Source organism: Panicum hallii, chromosome 1 (genome assembly GCF_002211085.1).
Source record: "Panicum hallii strain FIL2 chromosome 1, PHallii_v3.1, whole genome shotgun sequence".
NCBI lineage: Eukaryota > Viridiplantae > Streptophyta > Magnoliopsida > Poales > Poaceae > Panicum > Panicum hallii.
In genome coordinates, this window is record NC_038042.1 from 11,759,933 (window position 1) to 11,773,656 (window position 13,724).

General features: G+C 42.7%; 1 protein-coding gene across 1 annotated transcript; it reads right to left on the reverse strand.

Moving 5' to 3' along the window:
* Positions 1-1,398: 1,398 nt before the first annotated feature.
* On the reverse strand, positions 1,399-6,806 carry LOC112887350 (dipeptidyl aminopeptidase 4). The gene is made up of 5 exons (XM_025953496.1): positions 6,019-6,806; positions 4,694-4,888; positions 4,137-4,166; positions 2,937-4,049; positions 1,399-2,198 (listed from the first exon to the last, which is right to left on the reverse strand). Exons 1-5 carry the CDS (start codon positions 6,514-6,516, stop codon positions 1,647-1,649), a joined length of 2,388 nt encoding a protein of 795 aa, XP_025809281.1. The 5' UTR covers positions 6,517-6,806; the 3' UTR covers positions 1,399-1,646.
* Positions 6,807-13,724: the final 6,918 nt, after the last annotated feature.

Here is a 13,724-nt window from a genome sequence, read left to right on the forward strand (position 1 = left end):
CGGAAAGATCAGGGCAGTTCAAGAAGCACTCTGTGGATTCTTGCTCGATGAGGTCATAAATCTCAAGAGAGAATTTTATGCAGATCATAGAATAAGCGTGGGTTAACTTGATCTAAACAGGGCCGACGATGACGATGAAGACTAATAATATTTGAAGTACGTGTAAGGAAACAACTTGTGTGACTACTTGTAATATTAAAGTGTATATAAATTATATATAATATATATATATATGTAGTTGTCTTTGCTATGCTAGATACGAATACAAATTAAATACGGATATGAATGCTAGCTATGCACAAACGGATTTGAATACGAATTCAAATTCAAACTAAAAAGGAAAAGAAAAGAAAAGAAAAAAATAAACATATAAAAAATAAAGTATTTAGTATACCAGCCGCTACTAATCTTCCGCTCCAGACGCCTTGTGTGGCGAGCAATTTAGTATTGGCTATTATTTCCAGCCGGTATTAAATATATCATGCTAAATTCATACCAGGTTAGTACCGTCCGGACTGTACCGGACGGGAAAGTGGTACTAATTGGGAGTTTCCGGTACCTATGCTAAGAATTCTAGCAGTGCGCAATGTCGGTACGGGCGATGATGACTGGACCATATTGTATTGTGGATGCAGGATGGTTGCAAACATGGAGGAGCGCAATATCAGGTGGCAGTATTAAGGGGAATTTTTTTATTTAAGCTTTTTATAATATATAATTTGAAGAAATATATATGCAGAAAATAAACTATCAACATGTAGCTCCTTTGGTCACACAAATCAGTTTGGCTTGTATCTCCAACTAGATCACGACATTCTATATCGATTTGGTGCGACTCCAAGGTGAGTCACTCCACTCCATACTCTGCTTGGCGTAAAAAAAATTTAATCACGACGAGTCTCTTGAGTCATGCACAGTTAATTTGGGTGATTAAAAGAGCTACTTCCTAATAATTTAGTTGTGTATGCGCTTTTATTAAATTTCAGAATTTTTCGAACAACTCTAAATTTAGTTTTTTTTCTTAGAAAAGAAAAATTATACGGTGGCAAATCACAAGAGAGACGGCGGTGATCTAATCAGATCAATTAGTAAATCATTTACAGACTCTATTTCCAAATACATGGCCAATTATCCACAACTTTTTATGTATGAAATAATAACGACACCCTTTATAAAGTTCTCTTTAAATGCTTCTAAATTGGAAACACATATTTAGCTTATAGAAAATTCATATAGTTTTGGATAAAATGTTAAAGTGTGCTCGGAAGTGTAAAGTGCCAGGTATTCAGATACAAATAAAATGATCAAACATGTAAAATATTTAGAAACAGAAGTTGGTACTAGATGAAACATTTAAAATAGATGGGAGATGGAGATCACAGATTTTCTTCCTTTTAGCAACGAAAAACTATACCAGACTAAATAAACTTCACCAAGGATACCACAACACAGGAAGGTCTGATTATTTTGAACCCTGTATAAACGCACCCAAGCAGCTGCCAACCATCCAAGGCAGATAAAAGAATCAAAATAACTGAGCTTGTGAATAAATTACAGGTGGGAATGAAAAAAGAACTCCAATGCATGTGCCAAAAACATCCCAATCCCAGCCCACAGCGGGCAATTAAATTTATACAAGCGTCCTTTCAAAGGCTCCTCTCTACAAAATCCCAGATCCTCTCCTCCATGTAGATCCGGTCACCGAGCCGGCGTGGCATGTGCCTCTCGTCAGGGAAGAGGAGGATCTCATAAGGCTTGCCCTCCGCCATCAGCGAGTTGATGAGCCTCGCTGTGTGCCTGAAATGCACGTTCTCGTCAATCATCCCGTGGATGAGGAGCAGTTTCCCTTTCAGGTTCTTTGTGTGATGCATGATCGACCCGTACTCATAAGCATCAGGATGCTCCGAGGGGAGACCCATGAACTTCTCAGTGTAAAAGGTATCATAACCATCCCATGCCGTCACTGGAGCACCGGACACCGCACAACAGAATGTATCCGGAAACCTTGCAAGGCACATTGCTGACAGAAACCCACCATAGCTCCAGCCATAAATACCAATATGGCCAGGTTTTGCAAGGCCTTTCTTTATTAACCACTCGGCCCCTTCTAATTGATCTTCAGCATCAACACGACCAATGTTGTACTTCAGTTGTCCCTCAAAATGCAGTCCTCTCCTTGCGGATCCACGATTATCCATCTGCAAGAAAAACAGTGTCAGTCATTAAATGTTAAATAAATTTATTGTCACGAACTCAGCATTAATCCAAATAAATGACAGAATCCATGCTACATGTACCAAGGGTTTGCATGATACAAGTGACTACGCTTGCACTACAGCTGTGAACACTTATTTTGTTTAAAACAGCAGCACTGGCAAAGTTTTCCAGTGTACAGGTTTCTGTAAAGGAAACGACTCGGTTTCCATTTGTTTGATACCCAGCTGCTAGCCAGCTGAGAATATTTCTTAATATAAAGGTGCCTGCAAGGATTTAATGCAAATATTGTTTATCCACACATGAATTAAAATATACAACAATGAACTTCTAGCCTACACTTTCGTGTACAATGTGGAAATGGTGCATCACGAAATGTAGTTCACATGTTAAATTTTCTATTGTTTTTCTTCAGTGTGGGTGGTTGGGTCAGGATTGTGTATCATAAATTAAAATTTTATCAATACAGTGGAAGTCACATTCATGAGTCAAGATTGATGGCATTTATCAACTCCTCAATTGATAGCCGGCAATTTGCTTTGGAATGTCACTTGGCTCTAGAGCAAAAAAATTTAACCCCTTCTGTTACTAAGGTCCATAAACATCTTACTCTCTAAGTGATGTGTCATGCAATTCTCATAGAAGAGCTTCTAAATTAATAACACACTACCTCCCAAAGAAAAATGACTCAACCTCCAAAAGAAGCAATAAAGAACATTTACCTTCCAAACTAATATACCCTTACTTCGTAGGTATTGAGCTCTCATGTCAACTGTACTCATCCATGTGTCACTAACAAGCTGGACACCAGGGCCACCATAAACACTAACCAATGTTTTGTAGGGAGGTGGCCCATATTTTCTCTCATCAGGAAGGTAGAGAGTGCCATATAAAGTGGTCCCATCCTTGGCTGTAATTTCAACTATCTCCGGAGACAGCTGCTGGAATTTTTTAAGTGACGGAACTGTCAATGGCTGCTCAAACAGGGGCATAATTAGACTTCCATCAAGTAAAGAGCACAATAAGAACACAGGTGGAGATTTTATTGAGTCGTACACATCAATAAATCTCAGCAACTGATGATCAAGAATTACTGAATGCCGGCCAGTTCCATGAGTCAGCCTTTTAGGGGGTTGCAAGGGAAGGCTCCAATCTGGAAAGAGATTGGTTTGGTACAGATTTGTCTCCAATGGTCCATCCAGTGTGCCACAGAAATATATAAGCCCATTACTCTCATTGACAGCAGCAATTTGTTCAACCATCCATTCACCTTGTGTAAGGGGCCCTAAGCATACACCATTCTTGTCATGAACATACAAGTGTCTGAATCCTGTCTTTTCACTGGCCCAAATAAAACCACCTGGATATTTACTATTCACTCCTTTGTCTAGCGGAGTGAAACAATCATGCAATGTGACCCATGTATCATGTTGTTCTTCTAGTAAGACTTCCCTTTTACCCGTAGTAATATCAAACTTAAGCAATTTAAGTTTTGTGTGAGATCTGTTAAGAACTTGAACAGCAAGAGCATTATTATGCATCCAGTTGACTCTAGCTAGATATTCTTCGTCACCGTGGGAACCATGTGGATCTCCACAAAGCAGATCCATCCAAGTTACTTCTCCTCCATGGGAAGGAACAACACCAAGTCGCACTTTAACATTAGCTGCTCCTGCAAAGGGGTATGCATGATCTTCTTGAGCATCTGGACCAACATATCTTTTACCCTGATGCATAATTCTATACAGTGGAATCTCAGTTGAATCCACTTCAGTAAATGCAAGGTGTTTGCTATCAGGAGACCACCAGAATCCCATCTTCCTTTCCATCTCTTCCTGAAATATCAAAATGAAAATATTAGCTTGCACCAGTCGAAGCAGTTTCATACCAATGCAGATGGATTGTCATGAGCAGTTGAGCACCTGTGCAATGTACTCGGCAAGTCCATGGATCTGAAAAGATAAAATAAACACAAATGTCAGGTTCTAAAGTAGCACGAACGAGAATACAAAACATGAGCTTTTTTCAAACATGACAAATAAGTAAAAGAACAACTAGCAGTTGTTTTAACTGTAGTAGAATACCTTTGGAAGGAAAGTTAAAGCTTACAGACAAGATCAACCACTACAATCCAGCTCTCTGGCTCAGAAAAAGCTTATTGGTGGCTAACTAAAGATTAAACAAGTGCCAAATAGGCCATTGGTACTCAGTAACGGTGCTACAGTGGTTTGATGGTTTAATTAAAAAAATAATACCCAGAGATTGTCCCAATGCATTTGAACTAGAATGCATAATATGTTATGCTAAATGTCAAAATAAACTTGCAATTTGAAATATAGTAACATTGGACATGCAAAAAATGAAGCATTCAAAAGCTTCTGATAAGTCAACATGATAAGCTTTTCCTTTTAGCAAAATGCTGGCTAACACTCAAATAATATTGTTCTATTAAGAATATACAAATTTGTAAAGGAGATACCTTCCTACTTTCTCTTGCACCGAAAGTTAATTGCTTAGTTTCTCCATTAGAGAAACCCAAGGTATGCAGCTCATCATCCTTAACATATGCAATCATGCTCCCATTTGGAGATAGAAGAGGGTCAATTATTGGGGATGTGGGAGAACTTTGCAGCTTCAGGACTGGTTCCGAGCCAGACAAATCCTGAAAGTAAACCTATTGAAACAGGAGGAAGTACAGTCAAATATATCTCTGATGCACTAAAGTGTAACTGAAGATGTACAGACATTTTTCAGAAATAATTAACACTATTTCAAATACAATAATATCCTCAAAACAAGAACGTTTGCACTAATTAACCACATAAAAAATAAATAAGTAGAGCAGATTCCAAATTTGATTCTCTTAAATTCAGAATATAAATTATCATTACTATCAGCTGACAAGACTGGTACCGACAACTATCAATGTAAGTTATTCATAGAACTGAATTAGTAATCGATCGATCCAACAACAAACTACATTTGGTAATAGTGTAATACAACAAACCAGACCAATGTACAAGTATTTTCTTTATATTTAATGATATTAGGTGTGCGAAGCTATCAAGTACTCAAGTTAGTGTTCAGTGTTGTGACATGCATGCGATAAACAGTTAGACATACTTTACCTCAAGGTGTACTGTACAATTTTGATTCAATTCTAAATTCAAGTCTAGAATGCCATATAAATATTCAAATGACTTGGACTTTTGTTTTACAGTATCCTTTAAAAGATAACAAGATCTGCAATTTCATCCCTGCCCAGTTAAACCCACGTCCAAACCCACGTCCAGAAAATAAGGGCAATACACAACACACTCGACCCTATGGGTAAATTGGCAGTCCTAGACACCATAAGGCCACCTAAACCTGCTCAACTAAAACATTGCAACTTTTCCATTAAATCCACCTCCACACCAAAGAAAGGGCTATATACCTAAGTCTATTAGCCCAACAAGTATGATTTGTAATGATAATTCAACTATGATCTTCAAAAGCAATTTATCACATCATAATCCCATCCATTGAACTAAAACTGTACAATCTCGATCTGCTTGATTTAATGAGCGATCAAATGCAATTTCCTTTTGGAACCAAATGTCAACCAGCTCTAGTCAAATGCACAAAATGAACCCATTGCATTCATTTCGTACTATGTAACTGGCCGGGGTGCTTTTTCCCTAGAACTCTAAAGAAAAGCTATTGCGTTCGATCCAATTCATTTGTTCTGAAATTGAGTTGAACCTGAGAAGACATTCACACAAGGAAGAACTAACACCAGGAGCTTCTGAAGAATTCACTTACCCCGGACGGCAGCGGCACCACAATGCCAGCGCGAGAAGAGTGGCCCCCAGAGTGGCGGGCGCGCCACTCGTAGCGCGTGACCCCGAGGCCGCGCTCCCGCGCGCGCTCGCGCCGCAGCCTCTCCTCGGCGGAGAGGTTCCCCTCCTCGAGCCCGCCGCCGTCGGGGGGCCCGAAGAGCAGCTCCTGGCGGCGCTGCGCGGTGTCGAAGGTGTACACCTTGCGGTGGAGCGTGCCGTCGGGGCTGTAGAGGTAGGCCACCCGGCGGTCGTCGGGGCAGAAGCTGAGCGCCACGGGCGCCCCGTAGCCCGGCAGCGGGTGCTGCACGATCTCCTCCACCGCCATGCCAGTGAAGTCAGCGCCCGCCGCCGCCTCCACGCCGCTGCCGCCGGCCGCCAGGGCGTCCGCGAGCGGCATCTCGGCCCCGGTCTCCAGTCGCGGCTTCTTGCGGTTGTGCTGATCCGACGACCTCACCGCCCCCTCCGCGTCGACCGATCGCATCGACCGCGGGGCCGCCGCCGGGGGAGGCACTCCTGCTTCTTGGAGCCTGACCCTCGCCGGAAACCCAAGAAAGCCGGGATCTTTCCGGCGGGGGAGGGGTCCGGAACGGCCGGCGGATGCGGAAGGGAAGAGAAGAGATCGGGGGCCGCCGCTCTGGAAGGGGATGGGTGAGTGGGTTTGCGTTGGGGTTTGGTTGTTGAATGTTCCAAGGAGGGATTTGGAAGTTTGTTGCGATTATTTTGCTCGCTTTTTCAGAGGATTTTTCATGGTATTTTTCTCGCAATCGGTGGATTAGTTTTTGTTGCCGTTGGGTGGTTGACTCCGTCCGTCCCCGACTCCGATCCTATCTGCTTCGGCTGGGATAATAGCGAGAGAAATTTTTGTTTTCTCCGGCTCGGATAAGGGCTCCACGATTCGTCGATATATGAAATTCGGTGCATGAATCGTGCTTGCAAGAGTCATCGTTCATTCTTTGTTTATTTTTCTTATCATAACATGTCGTGGGGGCATGTTCAAGATTTCTAAAATTCATAAAGTTTACATATATCTCAATTAATATTATCCTACCAGTAGAGAGATTTGATCAAACGCTGGTTAGGATGTTGAATTACATGTGACTATGGGTGCAAAAGGAGCAAGATATCGATACTGATAGTTGCATCAGATACAAGTGTTTGGAAATTTCTTTGCAAACTGCATCCAAATTCCATCGGGGCCACTTGGAGGCTTTATTTCTTTTTTTCATAAATTTAAATGCAAAGGGTATTTTAATAAATTCAAAATAAATCTAACAAATGCAAATGTTCAAGTTAGTACCCTTTTCTCTAATAAAATTTTAACTTTTAGGAAAGTTTGGGAGGTTTGACTTACTACATTTATCAAGGTTTTCAATTTGTGGGAGGATTCAAATTTAGTAGTCTTTTTGCCGGTTCAACTTAACTATAAACATAAAGGCTTACCCTAACAAGCTAATCGCTATGTTTTGTATGGTTCTATCTAGTAGTTATCTGATGTCTGTCATAACTTTGATGTCATCTAGTCAATTGTCCATAATGTTTTAACAACGTGGCATTGGCGATATCTATTGCCTGTCTAACCCGTGTTCAATTTGAATTATTTGAAATATGTTGTATTCACTCCATTTAAAAAATAAATCACTCTAGAAATTTTAGAATAGATTAATAAGAAGGTAAAATGATCTTACTTGATCTTATTTATTAGCCGAATTAGGGTTCATTAATTGTCGCATACAGATGCACATACTAAATTGGTCGCAATGACAAAAGTTGTATAATAAATTTTGTATCATAGAATAATTTTCTTTTGGACGAAGAGAGTAATTGCTAATTTCTTTGGTGAGGCATAATATAGTGGGATATGCAACTGGAGCAATCCTTGAAAGACAATAGCATACCGCGATACATGTAATTATTCAGTTTACTTAAAATTTAGTAAAGTATCAATGGACAAAAGCTAGTGCAATATCATTGTAGAAGCTAGACCCAGTGGAAGAAACGATGAGCATTGTTCAAAAAGGGTTAACTCAGCTCAATATTAAAGATGACCTTCATTTCACCCAGGAAACATATCCGAACGGCAGAAGTAAACTCAAACTGCAACCTCCTCTTCCCGAGTTGAAGCTGTTGCCTCCTAGTTTGAAGTATGCTTTCCTCCACAACAACAGAAGCACGCCAGTTGTCATCAGTGATAAACTGACAGAGAGTGAAACTCGGCGGCACGTTGCAGTTTTGGAGAAGTACCGATCCGTCATTGGGTATTCTCTACAAGACTTGAAGGGGTTCAGCCCCAACTTATGCACCCATCACATTCCAATGGAAATGGACCATATGCCATCAAGAGAGTATCAGCGGCGGCTTAATGATGCGACGAGGGAGGTAGTAAAGAAAGAAGTTCTAAAGCTACTGCACGCGGGCATCATCTACCTCGTGCAAGACAGTGAGTGGGTCAGCCCAGTTCACGTTGTTCCAAAGAAGGGAGGCATGACAGTTGTCCAGAATGAGAGAAATGAGCTCATACCTCAAAGGACAGTAATTGGATGGCGGATGTGCATCGACTACTAGATGCTCAACAAGGCTACCCGAAAAGATCACTTCCCTCTCTCCCTTCATTGATGAGATGCTTGAACGGTTGGCGAAGCACTCATTCTGCTGCTACCTCGATGCATACTCCGGTTATCATCAAATTCCTATTCTTCCAGATGACCAAAGTAAGACTACCTTCACCTGTCCCTACGGCACGTTCGCCTACAAGTGAATGTCGTTTGGTCTTTGCAATGCACCTGCTTCATTTCAAAGGTGATGATGGCAATCTTCTCTGATCAGATCGAGAACATCATGGAGGTATTCGTGCATGATTTCTCAGTCTATGGTAAGGATTTTGAGTAATACCTTGAGAATTTGGATAAAGTTCTCAAGAGATACCAAGAAACGCACTTAGTCCTTAATTGGAAAAAGTGTCACATCATGGTTAGAGACGGGATTTTCCTCGGACATAGAGTGTTAGAAAGAGGGATAGAAGTAGATCCGGTAAAGACTGAGGTGATTGAACAGTTGCCACCCCCGACGAATGTCATGGGAGTTCGAAGTTTTCTAGGGCACGCTGGCTTTTATAGGAAATTCATCAAGGATTTCTCCCATATAGCTAGGCCTTTGACAAGTCTTCTTGCCAAAGAGAATCCTTTCAACTTTGATGAAGATTGCCTCATTGCCTTCTACACCCTCAAGAAGGCACTCATTTTTGCACCTGTCATACAATCTCCTGATTGGAAACTTCCTTTCGAGATCATGTGCGATGCAAGTGACTACGCCATCAGTGCAGTTCTGGGTCAATGCAGAGATAAGCAGCATTATGCCATATCCTATGCCAGTAAGACATTGATCGGACCCCAGTTGAACTACGCAACAACGGAGAAGGAACTTCTAGGAGTGGTATTTGCCATTGACAAGTTCATATCCTACTTGGTTGGTGCTAAGGTGATAGTATACACGGATCATGCTGCACTGAAGTACCTCTTGACTAAGAAGGATGCCAAACCACGACTCATCCATTGGATTCTGCTCCTACAAGAGTTTGATCTGGAAATCAGAGATAAGAAAGGAGCAGACAATTGTGTGGCTGATCATCTCTCAAGGATGCAAGTCAAAGGATTGGATTTACCAATTGATGACTACTTGAGAGATGATACTCTCCTAAAGGTCACTACATCCAGTCAATGGTATGCAAACTTAGTGAATTTCATGGTGACTGGATATATACCTCCAGGGGAAGACAAAAAAGAAGTTGATTCACCTCAACAGATATCACCTTTGGGATGATTCCTATCTATTCAAAGTCTGTGCTGATGTTTACTCCGCCGCTGCATCCCGCTACGTGAGACCTGAAAGATTCTTGAGCGTTGCCACTCCTCGCCATATGGAGGGCACTACGGAGCATTCCGGACCCATGCTAAAGTTTGGCAGAGTGGATTCTTCTGGCCAAACATGTATGGAGACACTAAGGAGTTTGTGCAGCGATGCCCAAGATGTCAGAAACATGGGAATATCAATTCTCGAAATGCTATGCCACTTAAGAGCAACCTTCAAGTGAAAATCTTCGGCGTATGGGGGATAGACTTCATGGGTCCTTTCCCTATATTAGAGCAGTGTGAGTACATCTTGGTGGCAGTGGACTACGTGACCAAATAGGTTGAAGCACTTCCTTGTGTTGCGGTTGACTCAAAGAACTCAAAAAAAATGTTACAGGAAATCATATTTCCTCGCTTTGGAGTTCCTAGAATCGTGATTAGTGATGAAGGCTCACACTTCATTGATAAGATATTCAGGAAGTGTCTCAGCGAGTTGGGAGTAGACCACCAGATTGCAACTCCATACCATCCCTAGACGAGTGGCCAAGCAGAAACGTCAAACAAACAAATCAAGAACATTCTGCAGAAAACAATGAATGCCATGGGGAAGGATGGAAGAGCAAGTTACCCGAGGCACTCTAGGCTTATCGAACAACTTTCAAGACGGCTATAGGAATGACACCGTACCAACTGATCTATGGCAAAATTTGCAATTTTCTGGTTGAACTTGAGTTCAAATCCCACTGGGCAATCAAGAGGTGGAACATGGATCTCCAATCAACTGGAGTTAAAAGGCAAATTCAATTGGCTGAATTAAATGAATGAAGGGAGAAGGCTTACCACAACTCCAAGCTCTACAAGAAGCGGATGAAAAGATGGCACGACAAGCGTATCAAGACCAAACACTTCAAGTCGGGAGATAAGGTACTACTCTTTAACTCTCGCATTCATTTATTTGGTCATGGTAAGCTTAGAAGTAAGTTGAAAGGGCCTTACTTAGTAATTAACATTGCCGATCATGGCGCTATAACCCTCTAGGACGTTGATGGGAATATTTTCAAGGCTAATGGCCAATGATTGAAAATCTTCCTCAAGCCCGAAATACCGGAACTCGAAGAAATAGACGTCTACGAGTTATCCGAGCTACAGCCCCCGTCTATGGTTATCGTCGGACTTTAAATGTGCCGTATCTTAGGCTAGATTTCCTTTCTTTTTCCTTCCCTTTCTTTTCTTCCCCTTTCTAGCTTGTTGTGCACCCAAATACCAGAAGTAGAAGCAAGAAGGAGAACGTTCCAGAAGATCGGGACCCACACCTGACAAGGTGGGGCCGGCCGGCCTCCTGCCCCGAGCCAGATTTCAAAAGTTTAAGTTTGAATGAAGTCCATCCGATCTCCTTTTCGAGACTCTGAAAGAATTGAGGAGAGAAGCCTCGTTTTAAATTGAAAGGCCTCGGCCTCTTCTTCCTCCAAAAACCTCTCGCCTTCTCCAACTTCAAAGCTTCTGTGCAATCCCGAGATCCTTGACCATGGCCGCGCAATCCATCCCCACGACTCCAAAATCGGTCACCATGGCCAACACTTCCGTTTCGGCACCCTCAAAATCCAACCAATGCCGTGCATCTTCAAGCAGTGTCGTATCATCGAGCCATTGGCGATGGCCGAGGCCTTCTCCTCGCCGCCTGCTGGCCAGAGGCGATAGCCTTAGGCAGGTTGGCCTGGGAGAGGCCGGCCGGCCTCACCTTCGGCCCAATCATCGCCATCTCACAGTAGGTCCCCTACCAGGAGTCCAAGGGCGGGGGCCAACGCGTGCACTGGCGGGCGCACGTCGACACGGCCGACCACGGGGATTCTTTCCACAAGGAAGGTGATCGACAAGCACCCCGTGACATCCTCTTCGGGAGGGTGAGTCGCGCACGTCGCCGCCCTGCAGATGGTGCCACCTGTATCACCGGAGTACACTCCTGGCAGCCCAAGTCCACCATGCCCTCACGTGCATGGATAAAAGGTTGGGATTGGGAAGGTTTTCTAGCCTCCCCTAGATCAAGGGTAGAGGGAGTCCATAGACTCCAACCCCGGTTCGGTGCGACGCACCCGTTCGCCACCACCGATCCGCGGCCCTTCGGAGATTTGGGCATACACTGATAGTGATGAGGAGGAGGAGGAGGAGGAGAACGCCGACATCAAGGAGCTAAGGGAGCAGCTCGCCATGCTCAAGTTGAATCTTAATAATATGGATGAGCGCGTGGAGGAGTCTAAGATCAAAAGGATGGACCTTGATGACAACGTCGACACCCTTCGCAAGGCTGTTTGTTCAAAGATCAAGTGCCTTGCGAAGGCGATCGGGAATGAGGACCTTTACAGGGCCGGGCCCGAGGGATTAGATGGGTGGTAGGCTAGATTAGTTTAGGTTTAGGTGCTGAATTTTCCCTTTCAAATTTTGTTTCCAATCTTTTGTATTCCAGCTGCACCTCCATTTGAATTTGAATAAAAAAAGTTATTTTGTTTCATGCCTTGTCACTAGTGGTTGGTGCACACTTGTGTGCCAACCATACCTCTATTCTAATTCTACATTGAGTGTGCAGAGAACTGAAATAAGCGACATGTCAACAAGTCCCTGGACAAAAACGAACACAAATAGAAGTGAACCTGAGCCGGGCGGCCTCTATCAGGCCGACTGGCCTCCACCCGTGCCAAAACGATCAATTGCAGCTTGCATCAGGACCCTGGAACTGAGCCTGTTCATGTGGCACCTGAACCTGAAGTTCTTGCCACAGACGCAGGCCGGACGGCCCCACCTGGCAACCACCTGCTGCACCCCAACTCGACACGGAGGTTTGGGACCCCTTTGACTTATCCTTTCCTAGTTTTCATTCAAACTCGCACCTGAAGTAACGAAATTAAAATTTGAATGAGACACCTAGAAAGAGATGAAATCTTTACGTGATTAACAAAGGTGCCTAAGTTTTATTTCTTATGCAAGTACTTTGTGCCTTTGGAACTCTATAGTAGGATCACTTGATCTTTTGCTTATTGTCCTTCATGATATAATGACATGAGGAACATGCTTTTAACTGATTCAAAGTCTTGGAGAATTTTATTTTGAAATGAAAACGTGAGGCAACTCTCATTCATGCTCACCTTACCAAGTCCTATCCAGAGCGATACATATACATGATATAGTTTTGAACCAACATAGCTATCATTTCTATTCCTGACATGATCTCTCAAAGACAAGTTATTTGATCTTGCGATATAGATGGAAAAGATATGCAATTTTCTATCCCTACCCTAAGCTCCACATACGGTCTTTCTAGAAGTAGGTGAGGCTTCATAAAAAGCTTTTGTGAGGATCAAACACCTTGAGCAACCAAGTGGCTTGAGAGAATGAGAGTATGCCTCCAAAATCTTGAAAATTATGCAAAAGTACTAGGAATAAGAGGAATCATGCTCTCCATTGATTTGTTCTGAGGATCAATAGGTGAAAGTGAAGGTGTTAGCCACTCGGAATCCAAGGTATGAGGGAAAGCTTATAAATAGCTCTTATGCATGCTTTGGTTTCATGACCCTGGACTTTGCTTGATCCTCTTGATCTAACTTAATCCTTTTGCTCGGGACGAGCAAAGTCTAGGTGTGGGGGTGTGTTGGTGGTCAATTTCCATAATTTTTACCACCAATATTTCTCCGGATTTCATACTTAGAAGGCCATAATCATGCTAAAATCATTTACCCTGATGAGTTCCACTAGTTTTGGTGTTTATTTGATCTTAGGAGATCAATATACAAAATTTGGCCGAAATGGGAGAAATCCCAAGCCAGCCGGCTTAGACCCAATCTTCACCTACATG